The sequence below is a fragment of the Arvicanthis niloticus genome, unplaced genomic scaffold (assembly GCF_011762505.2).
Source record: "Arvicanthis niloticus isolate mArvNil1 unplaced genomic scaffold, mArvNil1.pat.X pat_scaffold_588_arrow_ctg1, whole genome shotgun sequence".
Taxonomy (NCBI): domain Eukaryota; kingdom Metazoa; phylum Chordata; class Mammalia; order Rodentia; family Muridae; genus Arvicanthis; species Arvicanthis niloticus.
The window spans coordinates 923-27,101 of NW_023046210.1; the positions used below are offsets into that span (position 1 = coordinate 923).

General features: G+C 39.2%; 1 protein-coding gene across 1 annotated transcript in view; it reads left to right on the forward strand.

The window, feature by feature from the left end:
- The first annotated feature begins 293 nt into the window (after nucleotides 1-293).
- LOC117702225 (rab GTPase-binding effector protein 1-like) overlaps nucleotides 294-26,179 on the forward strand; it is a 46,548-nt gene continuing 20,662 nt past the window's right edge. Inside the window, 9 exon segments of the mRNA XM_076706408.1 lie at nucleotides 294-492; nucleotides 2,523-2,683; nucleotides 8,320-8,389; nucleotides 8,392-8,438; nucleotides 11,881-11,946; nucleotides 11,948-12,017; nucleotides 16,200-16,378; nucleotides 19,517-19,648; nucleotides 25,273-25,740. Of these exon segments, the coding sequence (XP_076562523.1) occupies nucleotides 378-492; nucleotides 2,523-2,683; nucleotides 8,320-8,389; nucleotides 8,392-8,438; nucleotides 11,881-11,946; nucleotides 11,948-12,017; nucleotides 16,200-16,378; nucleotides 19,517-19,648; nucleotides 25,273-25,740 (1,308 nt within the window). The 5' untranslated portion in view covers nucleotides 294-377.

Below are 26,179 nucleotides of genomic sequence, written 5' to 3' on the forward strand. Positions count from 1 at the left end.
GTGTAGTTAAAATGCCCATACACATAAAAACAAATTAAAAAAAAAAGAATTTGATTGTGTTCATTTAGTGAGAAGTAAAAGTCTAAATCTAGCACCAACCCAGTGCGTTATAGACCTTCCCCAGGTGTTATTAGATAGTTTAAATACTTTTGAAACCCAGCATGCTTTATATTCTATTAAGATGGCTTCATAATCTATATTAGTATTTTAAAATTCAATTTCTTCATTTTTTTGGGGTCTGATAAAGTGAAATACACATTAATGGAAAATCTTTTACTTTTCCCCCAGAGGATCTGAAGAGGCAAAATGCAGTATTGCAAGCTGCACAGGATGATTTGGGTCACCTTCGGACACAGCTGTGGGAGGCTCAGGCAGAGATGGAGAATATTAAGGCAATTGCCACAGTCTCTGAGAATACTAAGCAAGAAGCAATAGATGAAGTTAAAAGGCAATGGAGAGAAGAAGTTGCTTCACTTCAGGCTGTAATGAAAGGTAAAGACAAAGATCAGGTTTTAGATTTTCTAAGATCAACAAATTCTGATGCTTGACACCAAATGGCCTTAAAATGTGTTTGTGGCAACAATGCATTTTAATGCACTGGGTAGTGGTGGTGCATGCCTTTAATTCCAACACTCTGGAAGCAGAAGCAGGTGGATCTCTGTGAGTTTGAGGCCAGCCTGTTCTACAGAGTGAGTTCCAGGACAGCCAGGGCTACACAGAGAAACACTGTCTTGAAACAGCCCCTCAAGAAAAAAAAAGCATTTTCTGTTTATATTTGGCTTTATGTACTGTCATCTTCAAGATGTCAGATGAAAGGGAAACCAGAGGTGTTGTAATGAATGGGCAACATTATTGGTGTCTTTAACAGATCTAATTGTGGATACTTAGAGATGATGTATGTATTAAGTGAGGGTTGTAGTTACTTGTACGATTTAAAGCAAGTTTTAATCCTGGACTTTTATTTGTTTAGATTTTTAAGTATAATGTATATTTGTATGTGAAATATCTGTTGGATGGGCAAGAATGTCCTTAAGGCTAAAATGGACTTAATGGCATGCTCAAGTTTTGACTCTTGGTCTGAAGGAAGTGTATAGTGTGTGTAGCTTCTATCCTTTCAGCGCAATGCTTCATTACTTCCTTCAATAATAATGACAAAATGAAGTAAGGTGTTACCTTAGTCTTTGTGATCTGGGAATTAGTTAATATTTACAAATGTGTACTAATGGTAACTGCCCTATCCCAGATGATCTTTGCATTTGTGTTCCATTTTTTACGTAGTATTCCTTGAGAGGAAGCCATTATGGCTACCTCTGTTTCTGAGTCTAGCTCTCACTAAGGGTTACTCTAGTCTTGTGTCATAAGTCTGACTGTATTGGTTTATCTGTACAGGAGTTAATTTTTCTCATAGAATCAAATCCATCTGTAGGTAAGCTAAGGGTGGTCTTAACAGTTCTGTTAGACCACCCTTACCCTACCCATATCCTAGACTTTTCTGGCTATCTGTGTCTATATAGTTAACATGTTCTTTAAAATTTCATTTTTGCTTTGTGGCTGAAAAATACTTATACCTCTTTCAGTCTACATTAGAAAAGGAAGAAAAAGTTCTAGAAATTTCCATGCTATACCTTCCTCAAACTTTGTTGACAAAGTATGTGGTTACCTTTTACTAAAAGGATATTGAAATGTAGTTTTAAGCCTCTGTATTTAGTTTTGTGCTGTGAGGTAGGCGATCCCACTAAGCTGCTTTACTCATTTGAAAGTGTAGTATTTATATTGAGCAGCATAAATTCTGAGGTTTGGTTTTGTTAGTGATGAAGAAGGAGTAAAAATTTGGGCTGGAGAGATGGCTCAGTGGTTAAAAGCATGTGTTGCTCTTGCAGAGGATCTGGGTTTAGTTCCTTGCACCCACAGGGTGGCTCCCAACTGCTTGTAACTACATTGGGCTGTGGCAAACTCTTCTGTCCTTTGCAGGCAACAGGTATGCACATAGTGCAATATGTACATGCAGGTGACACTCAAAACATGTGTAAAATAAAGATGAATCTTTAAAAAAAGAGAGAGAAGAATTTAATGGGCCACCAGTACTGCTTGTCAGGTGATGTTTCAAGACTGTATTAAAGAGAAGTTAGTTTGTAAAAACTTTATAGAATTTGTTTCAATTTAGAACCTTAGGTTTTATAGTAAAATATCTCAGAAAAAATACTTTTTACATGTTCACAGTTATAATGAAATGTTGTGTTTATTTTGGAAGCCACAGTATAGTGTCAAAGAACATGGATGTGGGAGAGAGTGTTAGATGTGAGTTGAAAGCTTCACTTTGAACCTTCTCTAGGTTTTCTTGTCAAGTAGCATCTGGAAGCTTGCTGTGAAGATTGATGATGAAGTACTATAACCCTTATTCTCACTCATAATAAGAACTAGAATGTTTTTTATTGTCTCAAACTCTTAACATAACTTACGAACTCTAGTGAACAAGGTATTTGACCCATAACACTAGACATGGACTATGTGATGTTTTGTAGAGACAGTCCGTGACTATGAGCATCAGTTTCACCTGAGGCTGGAGCAGGAGCGAGCACAGTGGGCACAGTATCGAGAATCTGCAGAGCGAGAAATAGCTGACTTAAGAAGAAGGTTGTCTGAAGGTCAAGAGGAAGAAAATCTAGAAAATGAAATGAAAAAGGTATGCAGGAATATCATTCACTTACAGAATTACAATTGCTTGAGTCTAAAAGCAAAGTGTTTAAAGCATTGCTGCAGAACTGGAAATTGAATGTGTGCTTTCTTTGTGTTGAAGGAGTTCCTTATGCACAGGACAGTGCTTTCCCCTCCCCTCCACAGTAATGTGACCGACTGCTTTACTGTCTTCAGACCCTTGACGGGATGTCATCTCTTCATGAGGCTTTCCTTACCTCTATTTAAGATTACAGCCTATCTGCCTCTTCCTCTGAGCTTTCAGGACTCTCCTGATTTTCTGTACTCTGCTTCAGGTTTTTCTTTGCACAGTATATTTCCTCATAAAACAGAGTTCACCTTTTATTTTGTTTATTTACTGCTTTTTTCCTGTTTGGTAGTATGTGAGCTCTGTGAGGCTGTAGCCTTTATTGTGTATGTTAAGTGTGTAGGATGGTCTCTAGCACATAGATGCTCAGTGAATCCATGTTGGTTGAGAGATGTTGCTTGTTACTGTGTCTAAATAATATTTTAAAACACTAGATAATTTTTTTCAGTATACCTTGATTTCTATGACAAATGCTACATATATTATGCTTGAACAGCACCATATAATACTTTAACACAGGCAACTAAATGACAGAGACATTTTAACATTGAGAACATTAAAAATATTTATTTATTTTATGTGTGGATGTGTGTGCACATGTGCGTGGAGGTCAGTTTCAAACCAGCTTTTAGGAGTTGGTTATCTTTTTCCACTATGTAGGTCCTGACTCATGTCATCAGGCTCAATGGTAGGAGACAATATTGAGCCAGCTGATTGACCATCACTGAGAACATTTTAAAACAGCCTTTAAATATTTTGATTACAGAAATTACTTTGTGAATGTATAATGCATATGTGTATTTAAGAACATAGAATAATTAAAAATTAAAATTTTAAAAATGGTTAATAATGATCTTTGCCTAGTAATTCTTGCTGTATTCTTTATATAAATGTGTAATTATTACTTCTATAATCATACTCTTTGCCACTTTAAAAAAGTTCTAATTTTTAAACTAGCTTTTATCTTTATAAAATTTATTTTGCATGTGTGTGCATGTGATGCTAGGGGTAAATGTCAGGAGTTTTCTCTCCTCTACCTCTCTGTTTTTAAAATTCCTTTTAGTTACATTTTTTTAAAGACTTATTTGTTTTATGTAAGTACACCATCACTATCTTGAGACGCATCAGAAGAGGCATCGGATCCCATTACAGGTGGTTGTGAGCCACCATGTGGTTGCTGGGAACTGAACTCAGGACCTCTGGAAGAGCAGTCAGTGCTCTTAACCACTGAGCCATCTCTCCAGCCCTTTGGTTACATTATTTATGTCATGTTTTGATTATATTTTTGCCGCCTCCAACTCCTTCTAGATCTCCTCACCTCCCTCCTCACCCAGCTTCATGTTTTTTTCTTTCCTTCTCAAAATCATAACAACCTCCCTCCTCCCAAATGAAAATCAAACGAAAAGGCAGGAAGACCCAAAATACCAAACCAAAACAAAAGCACACTTTACAGAGTCTGTTTTGTGTTGACTTACTCCTGGCCATAAGACCTGCCTTGAACTGTGGTTAATATACCCAGTGATACTCCATTGGAAAAAGCTGATATCCTTTTGCCAGAAGGTATCAATTGCAAATGGCATCTTGGTTATCAGTGGGATTTGTATCCACCTCTCCCTGCTGAGGTTTTTGTCTTACTTGAATTTGTGCAGATTGTGTGTGCTGTCACAGTCTCTGTGCATTCATATGTGCGTCAGCCCTGTCGTGTCTAAAACATGCTGTTTTCTTTTTTTTTTTTTTTCCAAGACAGGGTTTCTCTGTGTGGCTCTGGCTGTCCTAGAACTCACTCTGTGGACCAGGCTGGCCTCGAACTCAGAAATCCGCCTGCCTCTGCCTCCCAAGTGCTGGGATTAAAGGAGCGTGCCCCCACTGCCCGGCAAGATGATGTTTTCTTAGAGTTAACTACTGCTTCTTGCTCTTCTGCATAGTTACCTGAGTCTTCAGGGGTGGGGTGTGATGAAGACATCCTATTTAGGGCTGAGTGCTCCAAAGTCTCTCACTCTCTTGTCCAGTTGTGGGTCTCTCTGTTAATAATTCTTATCTGAAAGAAGAAGCTTCTCTGAAGAGGGTTGAATGATGCACTGTTCTGTGGGTATAGCAATATGCCATTAGAGTAATTTTATGGCTGTATTTCTTTAGCAGAATAATAGTAGTAAGTGTTCCCCTAGGCCAATGACCTATTTAGTCCCAGGTTCTTGGCCACTTTAGCAGTGTCAGGTATGGGTTCTATCTAAAATGATATGGGCTTTAAATTCAGTTGGGGCAGGGGTGAAGTTGGGGCTGGGGGTGGGGTTGGGGTGGGGGTGGGGTTAGGGGTGGGAGGTACTTCTATATGATTTTTGCCACTGTTGCACTAGTATATCTTGCAGGCAGGTCACTGCTTTTACTTATTCACTTTACATCCTGTTCACTGTCTCCCTCCTGGTCACCCTCTTGCCTTCTCTGTGTGGGTAGGGGCGCCTTGAGTATGTCCCCAGTCCTGGTACTTCAAAGTCTCTGCAAGGCTAGGTGCTTCCTCTTCTACTGAGGCCAGACAAGGCAGCCCAGCTAGTAGAACATATCCCACATACAGACAACAGCTATTGGGATAGCTGTCACTCCAGTTGTCTGGGACCCACATGAAGACCAAGCTGCACATCTGCTGGGTGGCCTAGGTTTAGGCCGTGTTCATCCCCCACCCCCCATTCCTAACTCTGAACCTCCACACTCCACTCCTGATCCCTTCTCCCATCTAGTTCTCTCCCTTCATCTGCCTTCCATGACCATTCCATTACCCCTTCCAAGTGAGACTCAAGCATCCTTGCTTGTGCCCTCCTTCCTTCCTGTCCGGCTTCCTTGGGTTTGTAGAGTGTAGCATGGGCATCCTGTATTGTATGGCTGATATCCACTTACAAGTGAATACATATTGAGCATGTCCTTTGGGACTGGGTTACCTCACTCAGTATGATCTTCTCAAGATCCATCCATTTGCCTGTTATATTTATGATGTCTTTGTTTTTCATAGCTGAATAGTATTCCAATAGTATTTCATTGTATAAATGTATGACCTTTATTATTATTTAAGATTTATCTTTGTTTTGCCTTTCACAGTTTCATGAGTGTATCTTGGTCATACTTATTTCCAGCTCCTAGTTCCCATCCCTTTTTCCGTCTGCCTTATTTTCTTTTTGTCTTTGTCTTTCTCTTTGAGATAGGGTCTCTGCATCCCTGGCTGATCAGGAACTTTCTATGTAGACCAGGCTGGTTTTGACACGGAGATCTGCCTCCCAAATGCTGAGATTAAAAGCTTGCGCTGTAAGGGTCCAAAAATTGCTGAAGGAAGACCCCAGACTCAGATAGTATGCAATAACAAAGAGCATTTATTCTGCAGAAACAATAGCATGCAGGCCTTCTTATAGGGAACCAAGGAATTCTCTAGAAGGATTAGGTAATCTAAAATTTCATTGATGGGTGCTAGGGGTTTACAGTGATCAGTGGTCTATATTCATTCCTATGTCATGAGTGTTCAGTCATGTGATGAAATAGGGCCACCCAGCACAGATAGTCCATTCTGAGATAAAGTATTTCCCTATTTTTGTGGTTATCCCTAGGCTGTTATTTGGGAGGGGGTTTTATGATCTTGTTCTGGAATGTATGGTCTGTTGTTAGAGCTGGTGTTTTATGACCTAGTTTCTGGGACTCATGGTATATTCCTGAAGCTGGTGCCTTATGGTCTATTTTGAAATCAGGCCTGGTCCTCAAAATGGAGCAAATGGGATCCTGAAATGGGGACAAATGGGGTTTTATATTGTCTTTTCAATGGCACCACATCGGGTACTTTACTTTTTTTTAATCATTGTTTTATGTGTATTTATTTTATGTATATGAGTACACTGTCACTGTCTTCAGACACACCAGAAGAGGGCATCAGATCTTGCTATAGATGGTTGTGAGCCACTATGTGGTTGCTGGGAGTTGAACTAAGGATCTCTGAAAGAGCAGTCCCCACTGAACCATCCCTCCAGCCCCGATACTTTACTTTTTGCAAGGTCTCTCATTGAACCTGAAGTTCACTACGTGGGCTAGATTGACTAGCCAGTGGACTCCTAGAATCCTGCTCTGCTTCCCAGTGCTGGCATTACAAGTGTACACAACTACACTTGGCTTTCTACATGGGTCTGAACTTAGGCTTCAAGCTTCTTGTGTAGTGAGCCCTGTACTGATTGAGTCAGCTCCTAGGCCTCTATATATTTTATTTTAGTTTTTTAATTGTTTGTATATGTGTCTGTGTAGGGTACATATATATGAATGCATTCCTTGGAGCTACAGTTACAGATGGTGTGAGCTGCCTGATGTTGGTGCTGGAAATCAAACTTTGGTCCTCTACAAGAGCAATACATGCTCTTAACCTCTGAGCCATATCTCCAGCCCTAAATTTTATTTTTTAGGAGGTATTTTTTAAATATTAAAAATGTTTGATATTGTACCATTTCAATATACTTCATGCCCAGTTTTCTTAACATTTTACCATATAGTATGTTATATTTGTCAGAGTTAACAAAATAACCCCAATACATTATTGCTATCTTGACCAGGCTGGCCTCAAACTCACAAGAGATTCACCTCCCTGTGCCTCTTAAGCACTGGAACTAAATGTGTTTATTTTTGTTTTTTGAGGCAGAATTACACTCTGTAGCTCTGGCTGACCTAGATTTGACATGCAGACCTGAGTAGGTTCCACTTGCCTCTGCTTCCTGAGGGTATACCCAGTTCTTGATTCTGCTTCTTAAATATGAGCAGTAAAGAAATCAGATATCTTTAGTGAATCTCTTTTTCTACTTATTGTCAAATTGTGAGTGAAATATTTGGGAAAACATAATTACACCTTGACATTCACAGTAATAAACTATTTAAAAATGGAATTTGCCTTGGGAGCTGGAGGTAGAGGCAGTTGTCTGAAGTGCAGTGCATGCTCTTAAGTGCTGACCCATATCCCTAGCCACACAGTGAAGCTTTATTCTGTTATAAAGAGGAACATGCATGTTATTTGCCGGAACGTAGGGTCAAATATCAGATATCAACAAAATAAGCTGTACTCAAAAAGACGACTATTGTACTATCTCATCTTGTATATGGAATCTAGGAATCTACGGTGTGTGTGTGTGTGTGTGTGTGTGTGTGTGTGTGTGTGTGAGAGAGAGAGAGAGAGAGAGAGAGAGAGAGAGAGAGAGAGAGAGAGGAGGGAGGGAGGGAAGACAAGGAGAGATCTGGGTAAAGGAAGAGTGTGGAGAGTGAAATGGGCAATGGCTGGTGCAGTACGGTCAAGTATGTGATGGACCAGAAAGAAATGTAGTTTTGAAGCCCATTATTTTGTAAAATAGTGATACATGCTAATAAAATTCAAAGAAAAAACCTGAAGAAAAGAAGAATTGGTAATCTTATGAATGCTAATGAAGTGTGTACTCTAGTTGTTATACTAATTTTTAGCAAATAGGTAGACCAGGGTTTCTTAGAAAAGCCATCATTAATAAGTTATTGCATTTAATTCTTTGTAATCATAGGCCCAAGAGGATGCTGAAAAGCTTCGTTCTGTCGTGATGCCCATGGAGAAGGAAATTGCAGCACTGAAAGATAACTGACAGAAGCAGAAGACAAGATTAAAGAGCTGGAGGCCTCAAAGGTTGTAAGATGTTCTTACCCATTTGCTCCAATGCCAGGAACAAAATTAAGATCACTTAAGAAGTGGTGCTGGGAAGTCATTTAGCCTTGCATCTTAAGAATCTTATTTTTTGTTTTAAATTCAGAAAACCAAAATAAAAGCAAACCCCCTCTATGGTAATTTGGCCTTTGGTTATTTAAACCCTCAGTGATGATACTTATTCATGAATGAAGACTGGTGTTCAGTTGTTCATTTTATCCAAGTGAGACTCAACTTCAGTTTTCTCTCACTTTCCCACTGAACCCCCCTTCATGGTTTACTGAGACAGAGTTGGTCTATGTAGCCCTGGCTGCCCTGGAACTTGCTCTGTAGACCAGGCTGGTCTTGAACTCAGAGATGTGCCCTCCTCTGCCTCCTGAGTGTTGGGGTTAAAGGTGTGCACTACCACTGCCTGGCCATCTTTTTTTCTTTTAACAAGTTATCTTTATTGTTTATTTTTATAAGACAGGGTTTCATGAAGCCCAGGCTGACCTTGAATTTGCAGTGTATTCCATGCCTATTTTATATGACTGGAGATCAGGGCTTTAGGCTGAGAACTCTGACAACTGAACTACATTTCTAGCCTTAGTTTTCTTACCAAGGAAAGAATCTGTTTATAGTTGACTATTTCCTCATCCTGGTTCTAGAGATTGTTTAGGAGAGGGTGCACCTCCTATTGGCCATACACAGCATGGCTGGATGTGGCTCCTTGGTGCAGTGCCTCTGGCATGCTCAAGGCCAAGAGGTGGATCCTCAGCTCTGCATAAGCCGAGCATGGTGACTGATGTCTCATAATGGGATTTCAGAGCAAGAGGACCTGAAGTTCAAGGTCATCTTCATCTCTATTTCGAGTTTACATCCGTCCTGGATTACATGGATGCTGCCTTTAAAAAGCCAAACCAAACAAAAAAATGAAGTGGAAGTATTAATAGGGTGTTAAAGTTTTTATGTCTGTTTTTAGTGCTAGAGGTTGAACCTAGGGCCTCACTGAAGTATGTTAGGCAAGTTCTCTACCACTGAGGAAATTCTTTAGTAATGAAAGAAAATAAGAAATTAGAGGTACGGTTGGTTAAGTGCTAATATATTTGCCTTGTGTACACGAAGGTCTGGGTTTGATCTTCAGTACTAAAAGGACAAAAAGAAAATGGGGTCAGCAAAACGACATGGCAGATGAAGTTGCTTGTCTTCATGCCTGATGACCCATGTTTGATCTCTGCTGTTCATATGATGAAAAGGAGAACTGACCCCCAAAGTTGTCTTTTCATCTGCATGTGGTCCCAACTCTGCCCCTCACTTTAAATAGAAATGTTTGAAAATATATCTGAGAAGAAGAGTTATAGAAAATGTAAGAGATGATTAAAAGAAGAGGAGCAGGTGGAATGCTGACTTGCAGCCATGTCATGTCTATATATTCTTGAACACATAGTAGGTGTGATTCTTGTACAGGATTGGATTGCTAATAAATGCTGTTACAGAAGGAAAGTGGCACATTGTGTTCATACCTCCATAAGGATTTATATGGAGTTAATGGTTGGTGGACAAGGAAGAGACGGTTTTCTTCCATGGTATAACCAGTGATGTACCCATGCTCCCACAGTCAAACTCTCACTCAGGCTCCTGTGAAAAACGTACTCGGTCACAGGAAGGAAAAGACATGAAAGTAGAAGAGGGGCTATATGGGGAGAAAAGGGATCAACAAGGCTGGAGTGGAACAAGAGAGGGCAATGGAGCAGATGTGATCAAAGTGCAAAGTGTATATTATATGTAAGAAATATTATCATAAAACCCATTATGTGTGAATAATATATGCTGATAAACTCATTAAAACAAGACAAGAAACAAATGGAAAAGATTACAAATGTATAAGGAAGGAATGTAGAAACAAATGGCAATATATCAATATTAGTAACTATAATTTAATATATTCTACAAGATGGTCAGATCAAATTTTAGGAATCTAGGGCCATGAAGATGATTCAGCAGATAGTGTTTACCACCATGCCTGATGGACCTGAGTTCTATTTCCTGAACCCACATATATGACATATAACTAAATACAAGGTAAGATTGATCATAAAGAAACATAAGTATTTAGAAGGCATTTTTTTTTTTAGTAGTATGCATTTTATTTTGGTTGTGTCTGTTTTAGTTATGTAGGCTGTGTTGTTACCAGTCTGAGTATTAAAACAGGAAGTATAGCCAGGCAGCAGTAGTGCTCGCCTTTAATCCAGCACTTGGGAGGCAGAGGCAGGCGGATTTCTGAGTTCGAGGCCAGCCTGGTCTACAGAGTGAGTTCCAGGACAGCCAGGGCTACACAGAGAAACCCTGTCTTGAAAAAACCAAAAAACCAAAACAAAACCAAAAACAAACAAACAAAAAACCAAAAAAAAAAAAAAAAAAAAAAAAAAAAAAAAACCCAGGAAGTATATTATAAAAAGATAGGATTTAAAGTTTTTCGGCACTTGCCTTCAAGTTTGTGTGATTATTATGAGACTAGTTTATCTTTTACATCATGATTTCTTTTTTGAAAAACTGCCATGATGCACATATGGAGGTCAGAGGACAACTGTAGGCAGTTGGCTTTTCCTTCTACCATGTGGGTTCTCTGGATCAAACTCAGGTCATTAGTCTTAGGGGCAAGTACCTCTTGCCTGCTGAGCCATCTTGATGTCTTAACTTCTTTAACTTCTATATGTATTGATCAAAATAAGTCAATGTTTTATAAATTTAAAGTATTAGAATTACCTCCCCAGAAATTAAAGAAAGCTGTGAGAGTATGAAGCTATTTTATCTTACCTAAAAGGAGAGCTGAGGGACTGAGGAGATATAATTAAGGCTAGACTTCGATCCCTGGAACCTATAGAGGAAAAAAAAAAAAAAACCCAGGTATGGTGGGGTGTATTAGTAATCACAGCACTAGGGAGAAGGAGATAGGCAGATAACTGGGGCCTAATGTGTAGCCACCCTACACACTAGGTAAGTTCCAGGTCAGTGACAGACTTTATCTCAAAAACAGAATAAATAAAGCCCCCAGATAGCTGGTACCTAAGGGATGACACCTGTAGTTGTCTAATTTATATACATACGTGCTTTGTGAACCTATGCATATATGTGCACTCTTATACAAATGTGCTTGTGTCCATGCACACACATAAGTAAATCATAATTTTGTTGCTAAAAAGAACAAGCATATGCATGCATTGCTCTGTAAGTACAAATTAGAAGTACCTTTTTGTAATGAATGGTATAAAATAACTACATATAAGCTTATCTATATATTTAACCTAAAGAATTATGGCTAGCATCTGCCAGTTTTGTTATTTTCTAAATTTGTATTCTATTTTCATGTTTAGAATACAGCCATTGATATTTACCTTATTTGCCATTTCTACCAGGGTTATAAAGTTGAGCTTTATATTTTCAGGTTAAGGAACTGAATCATTATCTGGAGGCTGAGAAGTCTTGCAGGACTGATCTGGAGATGTATGTAAGCTGTTTTAAACACTCAGAAATCTGTTCTACAGGAAGATGCTGAGAAATTGAGGAAAGAGCTGCATGAAGGTAAATAAATATATATTGTGTATATTTTTACTTTATTCCAGCTGTGTAAATAAAATTCATAGTGATTGGTTTATCAATGCAGCATGCTAGTGATTTATTTAAGCTTTATAGTCAATTTGAAAGCCTTTATGAAAGTTGCTAAAGTAATTTGGATTGTTAAGTGGCCTCTCATTCCACCACTGTGTCAGCAATAACTTTACAAGGCATGAGCTCTGGGCAGGCTTGTAATGATGCTTAGAGTGCTTTAGTCTGCATGGTATTCAACAGGAAGTGGATTAGCAAGATGAGAGGGCAGAGAGCTTCTCATGTAGTACAGCTGTCCAAGGGACAGTTTGGATTTCACTCATGAAGATGTACTGTGTATGTACAAGTGGACTCTGTATTTCCACAATTTAAAAAAAAATTAAGAAGCAACTTGGGCTACAGAGTATGACTCTCTCAAAACAAACAAGCAAACAAACATGGGTTGAAGAGAGGAGTCAGCAGTTAAGAGCACTACTATTACAGAGGACATCTTGCAGAGTTTGATGGGCAGCTTGTAATTGTCTGTAACTCCTGATCCAGGGTTTCCAGTACCCTCTTCAGACCTCTGCATGCACCTGCACTTGTGTGCATATAATCATACCCACTTATATATACATAATTAAAATTAAAAATATAATACTTTGAAAAAATATTTCTTTTACTTTTTAGATCATAATATAATTGCATAATTTCTCTCTTATTTTTTCCTATAAATGAGCCTTCCTGTAAGGCTTATTCTCTTTCAAATTCTGAGTCTCTCTCTCTTTCTCTCTTTCTCTCTTTTAAAGTAAGGAAACAAATAAACTCCTTCAAAACAAACTAAAAGAAAAAAATACAAAATCAAACACTTGAGATACACAGTGATAACTGCTGCTTCCTTGACATATCAAGTAATAAGCTACAAGTAGCTCATTTACCAACTGCAATTCTGAGGTCCTAATGAGCCTAAGTGAATAAAGACAGACTGCTTGAATATGCCTCTACCCCAGGCACTGGGCCTAGAGGCAGGAGAGTCAGAAGTTCAAGGTCATTTTCTGCTTATCAGTTGGAATCCAGTGTGAGATAGAGACCTCATTCCATAAACCCCCAAAAGACATCTGTAGAAACTACACCAAAATATGGAAACAGTTGTAATTTCTGTTGGTAATGGTTGTGGTATGTATAGTTAGCTTTCTGTGGTTTGTTACCTACATTTTATAAAAATAATACAATAGAAAGAACAAAATTAAGTTAGTGAGTCGTGAGAATAAAGTTGTAACTTTTAAAAAGAGAGAGGCAAACACTTCAGAGCTGAATCCTCAGCCTCCTCTTATATTATTTTCTTGTACAAATAAATAAATCTATTTGAAATTTTGTTAGGAACATGTTTTAGTATATAGAATTTGGTCTGTGGTGGAATTCTATAGTGAGTACTTTTATCAAATGCTGTGGAAAATAGAGATATGGACAATTAGGATTATATACGAGCCAGCTTTCCCTCCCTATAGTTGAAAACTGAAATAATATATCCCTAAGGGATTGCTACATAAAATGTTGTGAAAATATCCCAATCTTTGAGTTGGGTTTTGACCTCCAGGAAACAGTCTTTACGTGTGCTGTTGACGTCAGACACCTAAACTGTCAGTGGAGTTCAAAAGAAAGAGAATTTTCAATTTGATTAAGATAAATTTAAAATTTATGTCATAACTTTTCTGAAAATAGTCATTGATACCACAAACCTTCTTTCTATCTATCTTCTATCTATCTATCTATCTATCTATCTATCTATCTATCTAGATACTTTATATATATAAATGAACAGTATCTTTCATTAAATGAGAAATAAAAGCAGTACGTTTTAAAAGGTGGTTGGGGTCTTAGTTTAGTGTCAGAGCACTTGCCTAGGAAGCACAATGCCCTGGATTTGGTCCTTAGCTCTGAAAAACCAAGCAATTAAAACAAAAAAACTCTATTAATTTCTGTACTGATACATAGCATATCAAAAATGTATCTTGGGGTAGGTGGTTCAGCAGCCAAGCCTGATGGCCTGAGGATCCTGTGGTAGGAGGAGAAAATGAGTTCTGCAGGTTGTCCTCTGACTCCACATACATATAATCTACTATATACACAAAATAACTAATTAAAATATAAGAAATAAAGGAAAAATAAGAGTGTGCTTTTTTTTAAAAAATGATTTATTTATTTTATTTATATGTGTATACTGTAGCTGTCTTCGGACACCCCAGAAGAGGGCATTAGATCCCATTATAGATGTTGTGAGCCACCATGTGGTTGCTGGGAATTGAACTCAAGACCTCCAGAAGAGCAGTCAGTGCTCTTAACCACTGAGCCATTTCTCCAGCCCATGAGTCTCTTGAAAAGAGAAAAAAAATTGAGAAGCAGTGTAATAGCCTAACAGAAGGTTACAGTCTCACTTGGAGACTAGATCTGTCCAGCAGTCATAGCTGGCAGCTGTGGGATAGAGCACTATACAGCTGCCTTGCTGGGAAGTGGATTGAGATGGGGCATTGAGATCACTAACAGAGAGTGGTCAGTTCTTCTTATCCTATAGATAGGTTTCTTTAAAAAATAAAAACAAGCCAGGCAGTGGTGGGACATGCCTTTAATCCCAGCACTTGGGAGGCAGAGACAGGCGGATTTCTGAGTTCCAGGACAGCCTGGTCTACATTGTGAGTTCCAGGACAGCCAAGGCTGTACAGAGAAACCCTGTCTTGAAAACCAGAAAACAAAAAACAAAAACAAGCAAACAACCAAAAAACCCCAAAAAAAACAGGAGCAAAAAACCAAAAGATGGTGGTGGCACACACCTTTAATCCAGCACTAAGGAGGCAGAGGGGCAGAGGGGCAGAGGGGCAGAGGGGCAGAGGGGCAGAGGGGCAGAGGGGCAGAGGGGCAGAGGGGCAGAGGGGCAGAGGGGCAGAGGGGCAGAGAGGCAGAGGCATCTCTTAAGTTCAAGGCCAGCTTGGTCTACAGACTGAGTTCCAGGACAGCCAGGCTACAAAGAGAAACCCTGTCCTGAAAAACCAAAAATCAAAACAATACAGTTTATTTAAAAAATTGTTGGGGTGGCACTTAAAGAAATACTAGTTTGGGCTGGAGAGATGGCTCAGCGCTTAAGAGCACTGACTGCTGTAAGTTCAATTCCCAGTAACCACATGGTGGCTCACATCCATTTGTAATGGGATCTGATGCCTTCTTCTGGGGTGTCCGAAGACAGCTACAGTATACTCACATTAAAATAATAATAATAATAATAATAATAATAATAATAATAATAATAATAATAATAATAATAATAAATCTTTTTAAAAAGTTTTGAAGGCAGAAGTTGCCTAGACTATTCCTGAACTCCTAAGCTCCTGATTAGCTGGGACTTCAGACGTAGGTCATTATACCAGCTGAAAGAAGTCATGGTCACATGATGCTTTTAAAATTTACTTTAAAAATTTTTGTTGTTGTTGCTTTCTGAAGTCAAGTTTTAAGTGTTTTGTGAAGCCTGGAACAGACCTCTGGCTACAGCTAAGGGTGTGTACGCAAGTGGTTCAGCAGGCATGATGGATGGCACACACCAGAGAAGTTCCTAGGCTACACAGTGGATCAGTCCCATCCCTTGTCCCTACCCTCCCAGCTAGTTCAGCAAATCAGTGTGCAGGAAACAAAATGTGGTACTAGAGTGGTGGACCTTTGACAGGCCATAGAGACTCTATTCTACAGAGGCCATGCTTTATCATATTGGTTGTGAAAGAGCCTCTGAAGGCTTTTAAAACAATGCATTTTCTCATATTAAGTTTGTGCATGGTATATCACGTCTTGTCCCAAGACAGCATAGAGATACTTACCATAACTATAATAACAGCTCTAAATTCTGCAGTAAAGCAACTCCTAACATTTAAAAAAATTTATCCAGGTTTTCTAAAACTTAGAAAGCACAGAAGTTGTTTGTCTGTTCCTAAGGTCATAGTTGGGGTGACTTTGGTTTCGAGGGGTGGTGTGGGAATAGTTGTTATATTTACTTGTAGATTGCTCTTGGTGTCAGTCGTAAGGCTAACTCACAGTATAGAATGCTGGCCAGACCTGTAGTAAACCTATGCTAAAGAAATTGCCTACCATTAAAATACAGTGTTTTTGATTGGGGGGTGGGGTGGCACTCCTAAACAGTTTGCCATCTCTTGGAGCAAGAACGACAACAACACAACCAGTTAAAGCATACATGGCAGAAGGCCAACGACCAGTTTCTGGAATCTCAGCGTTTGCTGATGAGAGACATGCAGCGAATGGAGATTGTGTTAACTTCGGAGCAGCTCCGACAAGTTGAAGAACTGAAGAAGAAAGATCAGGTGAATAGGCTCTTTTTTTTAAAAAAAAAAAAAAAAAAAAAAAAAAAAAAAAAAGATTGCTTTTATTTTTAATTTGTGTCTGTGAGTGTTTTGGGGGAGGGATGTTTACTTTAGTGCACATTGAAGCCGGGAGCACAGATCCTTTTGGAGTTAACAGTCGGTTGTGAACTTCCTGATATGGATGCTTGGAACCAAACTCAGGTCCTCTGCAAGAGCAAGTGGCACTATGAAATGCTGAGTTATCTCTCCAGCCCCAGACAGTTGTTTGTTAGGTATCATGGTTAGTAATCATGCTCCTGTCTATATTGTAGTGTATATGTTGGAGGTTAACCTAAGCTGGAGCAAGATGTTTTGTGACACTTGATTATCATTTATTTGTGATGTTGGGGATCAAACTGAGGGGTCTTGCTCATGCTAGGCAGATGCTGCCCCATTGTGCAAAATCTCTCTTAGTGATTTTATTTTTAATGTCACTTTGAAAAAAATCCCAGTAGCTACCCAGATGTGGGGGGCACACACTTACAGTCCCAGCCCTTGGTGTGCTGTTGGAGAATGACAACTCTGAGGGCAGCAAAACTCTGCTCAAACCCAAGCAAACCATTGGGAGGACTTTGTCGGCCTTATGCATTTTCTCATGTGTGAAGAAACTGATTTAGAAATCACCTTTGGTGAGTGGAGGATGCAGCTGTCTGTATTTCTGAGAACATTATTTAGTTTTCTTAGGACTTCTGAGTTTTCAGAGTAGGCCAAATTTGTGGTGATCTTGCTTTAAAAGTCTGATTAAAATATGATAGGGTAGAGGCTGGGAGTAGTGGCCTACACTTGAAATCCCAGCACTTAGGAGGCAGAGAAAGGAGAATTATGGTTTCACGGCCAGCCCAGATTAGGTAGTGAGAGCCAACCAACCCCACTGAATAATGAAATACTAATACTTTCTCATAGAAAAAGGTGCTTGTTTTAAATACAAAATGAAGTACGTAAGAGATGGCTCCTTGGTTAAGAGCACTTGTTATTCTTGTAGAGGTCTTAGGTTCAATTCCCAGCACCCACATGGTAGTTCACAACCATTCACTCTTGTTGCAGGGGATCAGATGCCCTGTTCTGATGTCCTTTTCTGGCCTACGAGAACACTAGCACTCATATGGCACACATAACATTCATACATGTAGGCAAACACATGAAATAAAATGAATAAGTCTATGGACATATTTTAAAATACAAATGAAATAATATCAAGTGCTCAAGCACATTACTCTTTCCAGTAACTTCATCTATCAGTTTGATAGTGTCTTTCTAGATTAGTTCTGTGTGTATTTGTGACCATGTACTTAGTATTGCCTTCCCCATATAACTTGTACATGCTTTTGAGTATTATTTTATACCTTGCTTTCCCATAAGCATTATCTTGGGTTTGTTTATATTCCAGTTCTGTCTCACTCTTGTTAACTGGTAGCATAGCAGCCATAATTGACTTTATCTTCTCTGTAGTGGACATCCAGAACTACCTCCACTCTTGTGCTTTCCCCATCTCAGAGAGTGTCACAATGGGTATCCTTTGGCATAGTGTATATGTGTACAAGTATTTCCCTTGACTAGCTGTTAAAGTATTGTCTGCTTTTTTTCGGTAGTAAAATATTTTAAAATGCTCTATGTGACTTAGGTTAGATTTTGTTTCTCAGTTTTCATTTTAATTTTGTTTTTAAATTTATGCTTAAAGTGTAGATTTTTTTAAAAAACAATTGTTTATTTTATTTATTTTTTGTTTTATTTATTTTAATGTATGTACAGTGTAATGAGTATACTGTCACTCTCTTCAGACATATCAGAAGAGGGCATCAGATCCCATTACAGATGGTTGTGAGCCACCATGTGGTTGCTGGGAATTGAACTCAAGACCTCTGGAAGAGCAGTCAGTGTTCTTAACCACTGAACCATCTCTCCAGCCCTAAAGTGTAGATTTTTAATCTCATTAAAACAGTTTTTTACTTTTAAGATGATCGTTGAAGCCCTTCATTAAAGCTTATTGTGTTAGGTAGCATTGTGCTGAGGCTTTATAAAGCATTTTTCAGCAAACAAAAGCTTTGTGAGGCAGGCATTACATAGTCATTTCCATTGTAGATTAGCAAGCAAGCAAAGGAACGTGATGGCAATGGCAGTGCCCATGCTTGAGCAATTCAATCTAGAGTTTAATTACTTAATTACCACCTTTTTGTTCCTGGCCTTCACTTTTCGTGTACCTGCTCATGTGTCAGTCTGGTCACCCCTTTGCACTTCCACCACAGGTCTAGTCTTCTGGGCCTCTGTCTTACAAATGCTTTGTTTCTCTTGAGCCCTTAAGTGGCCTTCTCTTCCTGTCTTTTGAGATTCAGCTCTAGAAGTTAGATCCTTTGGGTTCCCTTTGCTGGCTCTCTTAAATGAAACCAAAACCAGTTATATTTTTCTCCTCCTGCAGAACTCTGTGTGTCCTGTTCTGTGTTGTAATTATGCTTGTTCTTCTCATGAGACAGAAACGGTACATTTATCTTTGTTGAATGGGTCACTGTTTGGACTTCGGGCATCCTTTTGTGTTTTATGTATGTCCCTCATATCCTATCTTTTCCCTCCCTCACTTCCCTCTTTCTTTTCTTCTTTTAGTTTTATAGAAAACTAAAAGAAGAGATAGAGTCTCACTGTGTAGCACAACCGGGCCTTGAATTTGTGCCTCCTGACTCAGCCTTCAGGCTGCTGGGATTACAGCTCCCTTTGGTAGTACCAGAATTTTCGCATGTTTTCAATGGGAGTATGATGTCAGAATAACTTTTTCTGTTTTCCATGGTGAGATAAGATTTATTCAATGTAGTTTTCCGGTTTTTGGGTTATCTGGAGCAGGGGGTTGCTTTTCTTTTGTTTGTCTTACTTTCATACAGTGTGCTTTCTTAAATGTTGCTTTCTGATTTGCTTGCTTTGTGCTTACAGTACAGTAAAATGTCTGTCTTGACCAGAGGCCCCTTCTACTGAATGCAGAACAAATACTCTCTTGTCCAGTTTTCAGTTCTTATAAAGATCTCTGCTCTTGTTTTGAGTGGTGGAAGAACTATATGCTGCTTACATATAGATTACCTGGGTAACTAAATGATGCTGTTTCTTTCTAACTTTTAGGAGGAGGATGAACAACAAAAGATCAATAAGAGAAAAGATAACAAGAAAGCAGATACTGAAGAAGAAGTAAAAATACCAGTTGTGTGTGCTTTAACTCAAGAAGAATCTTCAACCCCATTATCAAATGAAGAGGTAAAGTGAGTCCATGACGACAGTTATTCTGTATACTGCAGGGAGAGGCTGAGCTGAGAGACTTCTGGAGTCCGAGACTCAAAGGATCTCAAAAAATTTTTATACATAAATTCATAATTTTTAGTTTATTTCTACATCAGTCAATCACCTTGTAGGTTAGTGAGGGTATTGATTGCTGTGATTAAACACCAAGACCAAATTTCAGGTCACACTCCATCATCAAAGGAAGTCAGAGCAGACACTCAGGGCAGGAACGTGGTGTTAGGGGACTCATGCAGAGGTCACGGAGGAATGTGGCTCTGGCTTGCTCCTCTTGGATTACTCTGCCTGCTTTCTTGTACAATCAGAACTACCTGCCCAGAGTTGACAGCTCACAATGGATCGGGCCCTTGTACATAAAAAATGTCCCACAAGCTTGCCCGTAGGCACATGCTCTAGTGGGAGCATCTTTTTTGAATTGAAGGTTCCTCTTCCCAAATGACTCTAGCTTGTGTCGACTTGATAAGATAATAAATAACCAGGGCACTTTGTTTGTGTGGAAAGTATGTAGATGAAAATGAGATGAACGTCAGCTGTTTTCTGTTGTTGTAGTTGTTCTTACAGCATTTTAATACTACTTGAAGCATACTGGTTTCATTTATCATTTAAAGTTACTAGATAAAAGTTACTAGATATTTCTTTACTATGGCTAATTCAAATGCCATACATAAGAACAAGTTTCTAAATGATATGTTTTTTTAGTTTTGTTTTGAAGTGGAATTGGAAGATTATTGAAGTTGTTTTTGTTTTTAAATATCAGATTTAAGCACAGAGTTAATAGAAGGGGGAAGGATAAGACACATTTAAATGTGGACTTCTCAAGAGTTGCCTGATGTCCTTTTACATATGTACTATATGTATAATCTTTTATATATCATACATACATACATACATACATCCTTACCCACATATATTTACACACATACATGTTTAAGTGTATTTTGCCTGCATATATGTCTATATACCATGTGCATGCACTGCTTACAGAGGCCAAAAGAGGACCTTAGATCCTCTGGAACTGGAATTACCAATGGTTGGGAGATACCAGTGGGTACTGGGAATCAAACACATATGGAAGAGTGTTCTACCGGGGAACACACCTACAGCCCTAGCGTCTATTTTTAATGTGAATTATAAATATTGCTAAATACATGCTTTTTTGGTGGGGGGGAATGACAGGGTCTTGCTATGTAGTTCAGGCTGACCTTGCTCTCAAGGTTACTTCTTCCTCAGCTTCCTGAACATTTGGGTTGATTACAGAGGCTTGCCACTTGTTCAGTTCCAGTATTATTACGGCGTAAGTTCTGAGGATAGAAGGTAAACTTTGGCAGATTACGTTGATGTTTCGAGGAAGAGTGCAGTTGTTGGGAAGCGGAAGAGGCCCAGAAGTGCAAATGTCAGGTGTCAAGCCTGTTGTCTGTCAGTCACACCTACCGTATGGCAAGGGCCTCTGCGTGGAGTGTTCTACTTTTAAGTTTCCTCCTCTGCTGCACCCTCAGTAGTACTGTCTGGTTCTCTTCTCTTCCTTAAGTATGGTTGCGGTCAGACCACTCTTGTACACAGAGCACCACTGACCACTGCAACCTTGTGTAGACTGTTGAGTCCATTTGAAAGAAGATTTTTTTTTTCTTTTTAATTTTTTAAATTGGGTGTGTGGACACACTTATGTGTGGTTATGAGAGTTTGTACATGTGTGTGCACATAACCACACTGTCTAAAAGACATCAGATCCTCTGGAGTTGGAGTGGTTATGAGCTGTCTGACATGGATTCTGAGAGTCAAACTCAGGTCCTCTGTAAAAACAGCAAGTGTTTTTAACCATTGGGCCATTTTTTTTTCAGCCCCAAGAAGGATTTTTTAATAAACAAACAAACAAACAAACAAACAAATCTACTTTAGTATTGGGGGGGTCTGGAAACACCTTAGCATACATGTGGAGGTCAGAGGACTGTTTCTTTCCTCTCATCTTGTGGGGCCTGGGGATCGAACTTAGGTCTTTGGGCTTGGTGGCAAGTACTTTTACCCATTGACCTATTATTTCTCTGGGCCAGAAAAAAAAATCTTCTAATAGCCATATTGGTCATTTTCTTATGCCAAGCTGTTTCCCTCACTTGTTGGTTCCTTAATGTGGAATGCCTGCCTTCCTCTTTCTGGTTATTAAAATTCTCCTGTTAATTCTTCCCAGCTGATGCTCCCTCTTTAGTAAAGGAAACAATGCCTGTCCCTAGTGCCTTTAGGGTAGAACTTAAGGATCCTCCTTTTCCAGTTGAGTGGCCGTTCTAGCTTTACCTCTTGTTCTTAACTTCAGTACAATTGGGCCTGACTGCTTGTGATTCATGCTTCTAAGTCCTGTTTGTGTCATCCCTGTTGCTGATAGTCGTATTTGCATAAGAACCATAGCTACAGCTCAGTGGTTGAGTGCTTGCTTATCATGTGTAAGGCTCTGTGTCTGATATCCAGTCTTGGAAAGGTGGAGACTTCGATCATACACACCTCCCTAACTTTCACCTTCTTTCCCAGCTGGTGAGCGAGTTGTAGTTCAGTTGAACATATTTGCCTAACAGGTATCTTGTTTCTGTTTAATTTACAGATTTACTCTGAGCCATGTGCAGTACAGTTACAGGTGGCTTGTATTTTCATTTTTATTGATCCTTGGCACTAAAAAAAATTTTTTTTAAAATTCTGGCAGACACTGAAAAGTATGATGCCATTGTTTTTGTACATTTTTGTTGTTTGTTCTGGAGTACACACCAAGGGCTGCTGGCCCGATTTTGCTCTGCATTTTTTAATACTTAGACTCCCAGGAGAATGTCTGTGTCTTTGTGTTCAGCCAGATATTACATGGCATTTGCATCATGCAGTAATCTACCCAGCAACGTTTAGAAAACAGGAAAGGAGAATGTGTGATTTATAAAGAAGTATTTTTCTTATTTTTGTTTGTTTTTAATAGCTTTCTCCTACCATGCATATTATTTCCCAGCCTTTAAAATACGTTTTAGACCTTCTGCTGGGGGATGCACTCAGTGTAGAGTGCTCTGCCAGCATGCGTGAGGCTCTAGGTTCAGTTCTCTACAACCCACATCCACACTGAGTTAGTGAGAGAATCTCTCTCTCTCTCTCTCTCTCTCTCTCTCTCTCTCTCTCTCTCTCTCTCTCTCTCTCTCTCTCTCTCTGTCTCTCTCTCTCTCTCTCTCTCTCTCTCTCTCTCTGGGTGTGTGTGTGTTTCTATTTTCAGACTGATATTTTGTATTTTCAGTGTTGAATATAATTGTTTCATGAATTTGAATATAATTGTTTTATTTTCAGATTCATGATAATTTAATTTGGCTGGTAAATGAAAATCAATATGGAATACTTGGAGACTTAGATTTTTTGCTAAGGATATTTAATATTTTTAAACAACCTTATGTCATCTTTATTTTTGTACTTAGAATATGCTTTTTCACTATGAAAGGAATAGAAAAATATGGAACATTTGTGGAGTGCAGGAAGGGCTTTACAAATAAAAATAATTGTTTTGACCACCCAGAGACAACTGTCTCTAGTGTTTTGTCATGTGTCAATCTCCTATTTCTGTATTCTTTCCCAGGATAACAGAAATATGTTCCCACTTATATTGCTTGTTTGTTTTGCTCTATTTTGTTTGAGACAGACCTTTATGTAGCCCAGGCTGGCCTTGAGCTTCTGTGCGTTCTGCCTCTATTTTCCATGTGCTGGGATTACAGGTATATGTCATCATGCCTGACTGGAACTTGGCAGATATACTCTATATTGTTACCACATATTTATGAGCATCCTACTTGCTTAAATCTACTTTAACGTTTTGTCACTCTTAAATTTTTTAACCCATTTAATCGAATTTTAATATAAATGTACTATAAGCTCTTTGGCCATTTCCCTACTACTTTGTGACCAGGTTTTAATTTATGAGGTGGCTGGCGGCATGAGGAAGGCAGTATCTTTGGAACAGTTTTGCTATTACATTTTTCTGTCTTCTTTTTCTCTCAAGCCCAGTATGTGTTGAACAAGTTTTGTGCCACTGCTGTGCATTGCCGTCCCATGCTTTTCCTAGAAATGACCGAGAGCCATGACATGCCGTACAGGCACACAGAGAAACTCAGGACTGGCTAGTTTGAATAATTCTGGCAGCCTTTGGGTCATAGGAATTGCTTTAGTTGTTTGGGATCTACCTGTTCCGGGTGATTTGGAACAGGGTAAGTAATGGCTTGGTGAAATTTGGGGTTACAAGTTCCGAGACTGTTGGGTTTACATATCCCTAAGTAGGCAGTAGTTAGTGCTAGACGGTCAGGACTCCAAGATGCGAAAACACAGTGAACTATAGAATAAACATAACATACCACTTATCAAATTGGTTATTATTATTTTTTACTGATATAAATGTTTTCATTAAATAACAATGTAATGTTATTATATGTAATTTTCCTTGTGTTTGTGTACCATGTGTATACAGTATTGGATTCCTTTGGGACTGGAGTTTAAATATATTTGTGAACCAACATGTGGGTGCTGGGAACCAAACCTGGGCCATCTCAAAGAACGGTCTGTGTTCTAACCACTGAGCCATCTCTCCAGCCCTGATTGTTAGGGTTTTTAAGTTTATTTTGAAAGTTTACAGAATGGGTTTTTAGTCTCCTTTTGTTATTATTTGGGACAATTGCCATCAATGGCTTAATTAAACTAGTTTTGTTTTCCCAGCAATTTCAATTTCAGATGAGTGAAAATATTTGAAAGAAAATAGAAAAATTAACATGAAAATAAAAAGTTTCTACAGCCAGGCAGTGGTGGTGCAAACCTTTAATCCCAGCACTTGGGAGGCAGAGGCAGGTGGATTTCTGAGTTCGAGGCCAGCCTGGTCTACAGAGTGAGTTCCAGGACAGCCAAGGCTATTCAGAAAAACCCTGTCTCGAAAAACCAAAAAACAAACAAAACAAAAAGTTTGTACATAGCCCTGGCTGTTCTGTAACTCAGTACGCAGACCAGGCTGGCCTCGAACTCACAGAGCTCTGTATACTGATCCTCCTAAGTGCTGGGGTTAAGGTTGCACTTAGTTATCTTTGTACAATGGTTATTTCCTATTGTTTATCCAAAGACTTCTGAGTCCATCTGTCTGATGAGTGTCTGTACTTGGATCTTAAGCAGGCTCTTCACACTTACACACCCAACACTGAGCTAGCTGCTTGTGATGTTTGCCAGCTCATTTCCTGACCAGATGTTTCTCCTCGAGGTCCTAGAACATGAGTTCATCTCTATCTTGTATGGTTCTGTACAGTATTATAAGAGCCTGTTTGCTTGCTTAAACTCTCAAGAAACTGTACATATCTTAAAATTAGAAGCTGTATTTTGTTTATATGTCTAACCTGTGCCTGAGTAGTACCCAGCATACAGAAGAGATTTCCTTGATAAGTGGTTGTTAAGTGATTATATGAAGGCAGCAAATTGATTATGTTTAATGTGTGGCCGTGTGTGTGTGTGTGCGTGCGTGCGTGCGTGCGCATTACATGGTAGTTATTCTCTTTGGGGATTCAGAGAATTATCTAACTTGAAAATGTCTTTTCACGTTTCAGGAGCATTTAGACAGCACCCATGGGTCAGTCCATTCCTTAGATGCAGACTTGCTGTTACCATCTGGAGATCCATTCAGTAAGTCGGACAATGACATGTTTAAAGATGGACTCAGGAGAGCTCAGTCTACAGACAGCTTGGGAACCGCAAGCTCATTGCAATCCAAAGCTTTAGGCTATAACTACAAAGCAAAATCTGCTGGAAATTTGGATGAGTCGGATTTTGGACCACTGGTTGGAGCAGATTCTGTTTCTGAGAACTTTGATACTGTGTCCCTTGGGTCACTACAGATGCCAAGTGGATTTATGTTAACCAAAGATCAAGAAAGAGCAATTAAGGCAATGACACCTGAGCAGGAGGAGACAGCGTCCCTCCTCTCCAGTGTTACCCAGGGTATGGAGAGTGCATATGTATCTCCTAGTGGTTACCGCTTAGTGAGTGAGACGGAATGGAATCTCCTGCAGAAAGAGGTGAGATATTCTGACCTTGTTTCTTTTGTTCTCTTTTTGTTTTGAGACAGTTTCATGTAGCCCAAGCTAGCCCCAACTTACTATACAGTGAAGATGACCTTGAAACTCAGAAGCTGTCTCTTGATCCTCCTGCCTGCACCTTTCCAGCACTGTGATTGTAGGTGAGCAAACTACAGTTTGCTCTCTTCTCACTGGAGGAATTAGGTAACTGCTATTCATTGTTGATTTAGGAGATAGTTCCTGGAGTCAGTTCGGGCCTGTGCTGCCAGCAAGAATGTGTTAGCACATACCCACCCCTTGTCGAGTCTGCTTTATCTCTTCTATCTGACTGTCACAGGAAGCTGGCTAGCCAATGGTGTTAACAAACACCACAGAACAGCCTGAATTGGAGTTTTCAGTTTACTGAAGCTGAGTGAATGCTATGACTCACTCGTTTTTC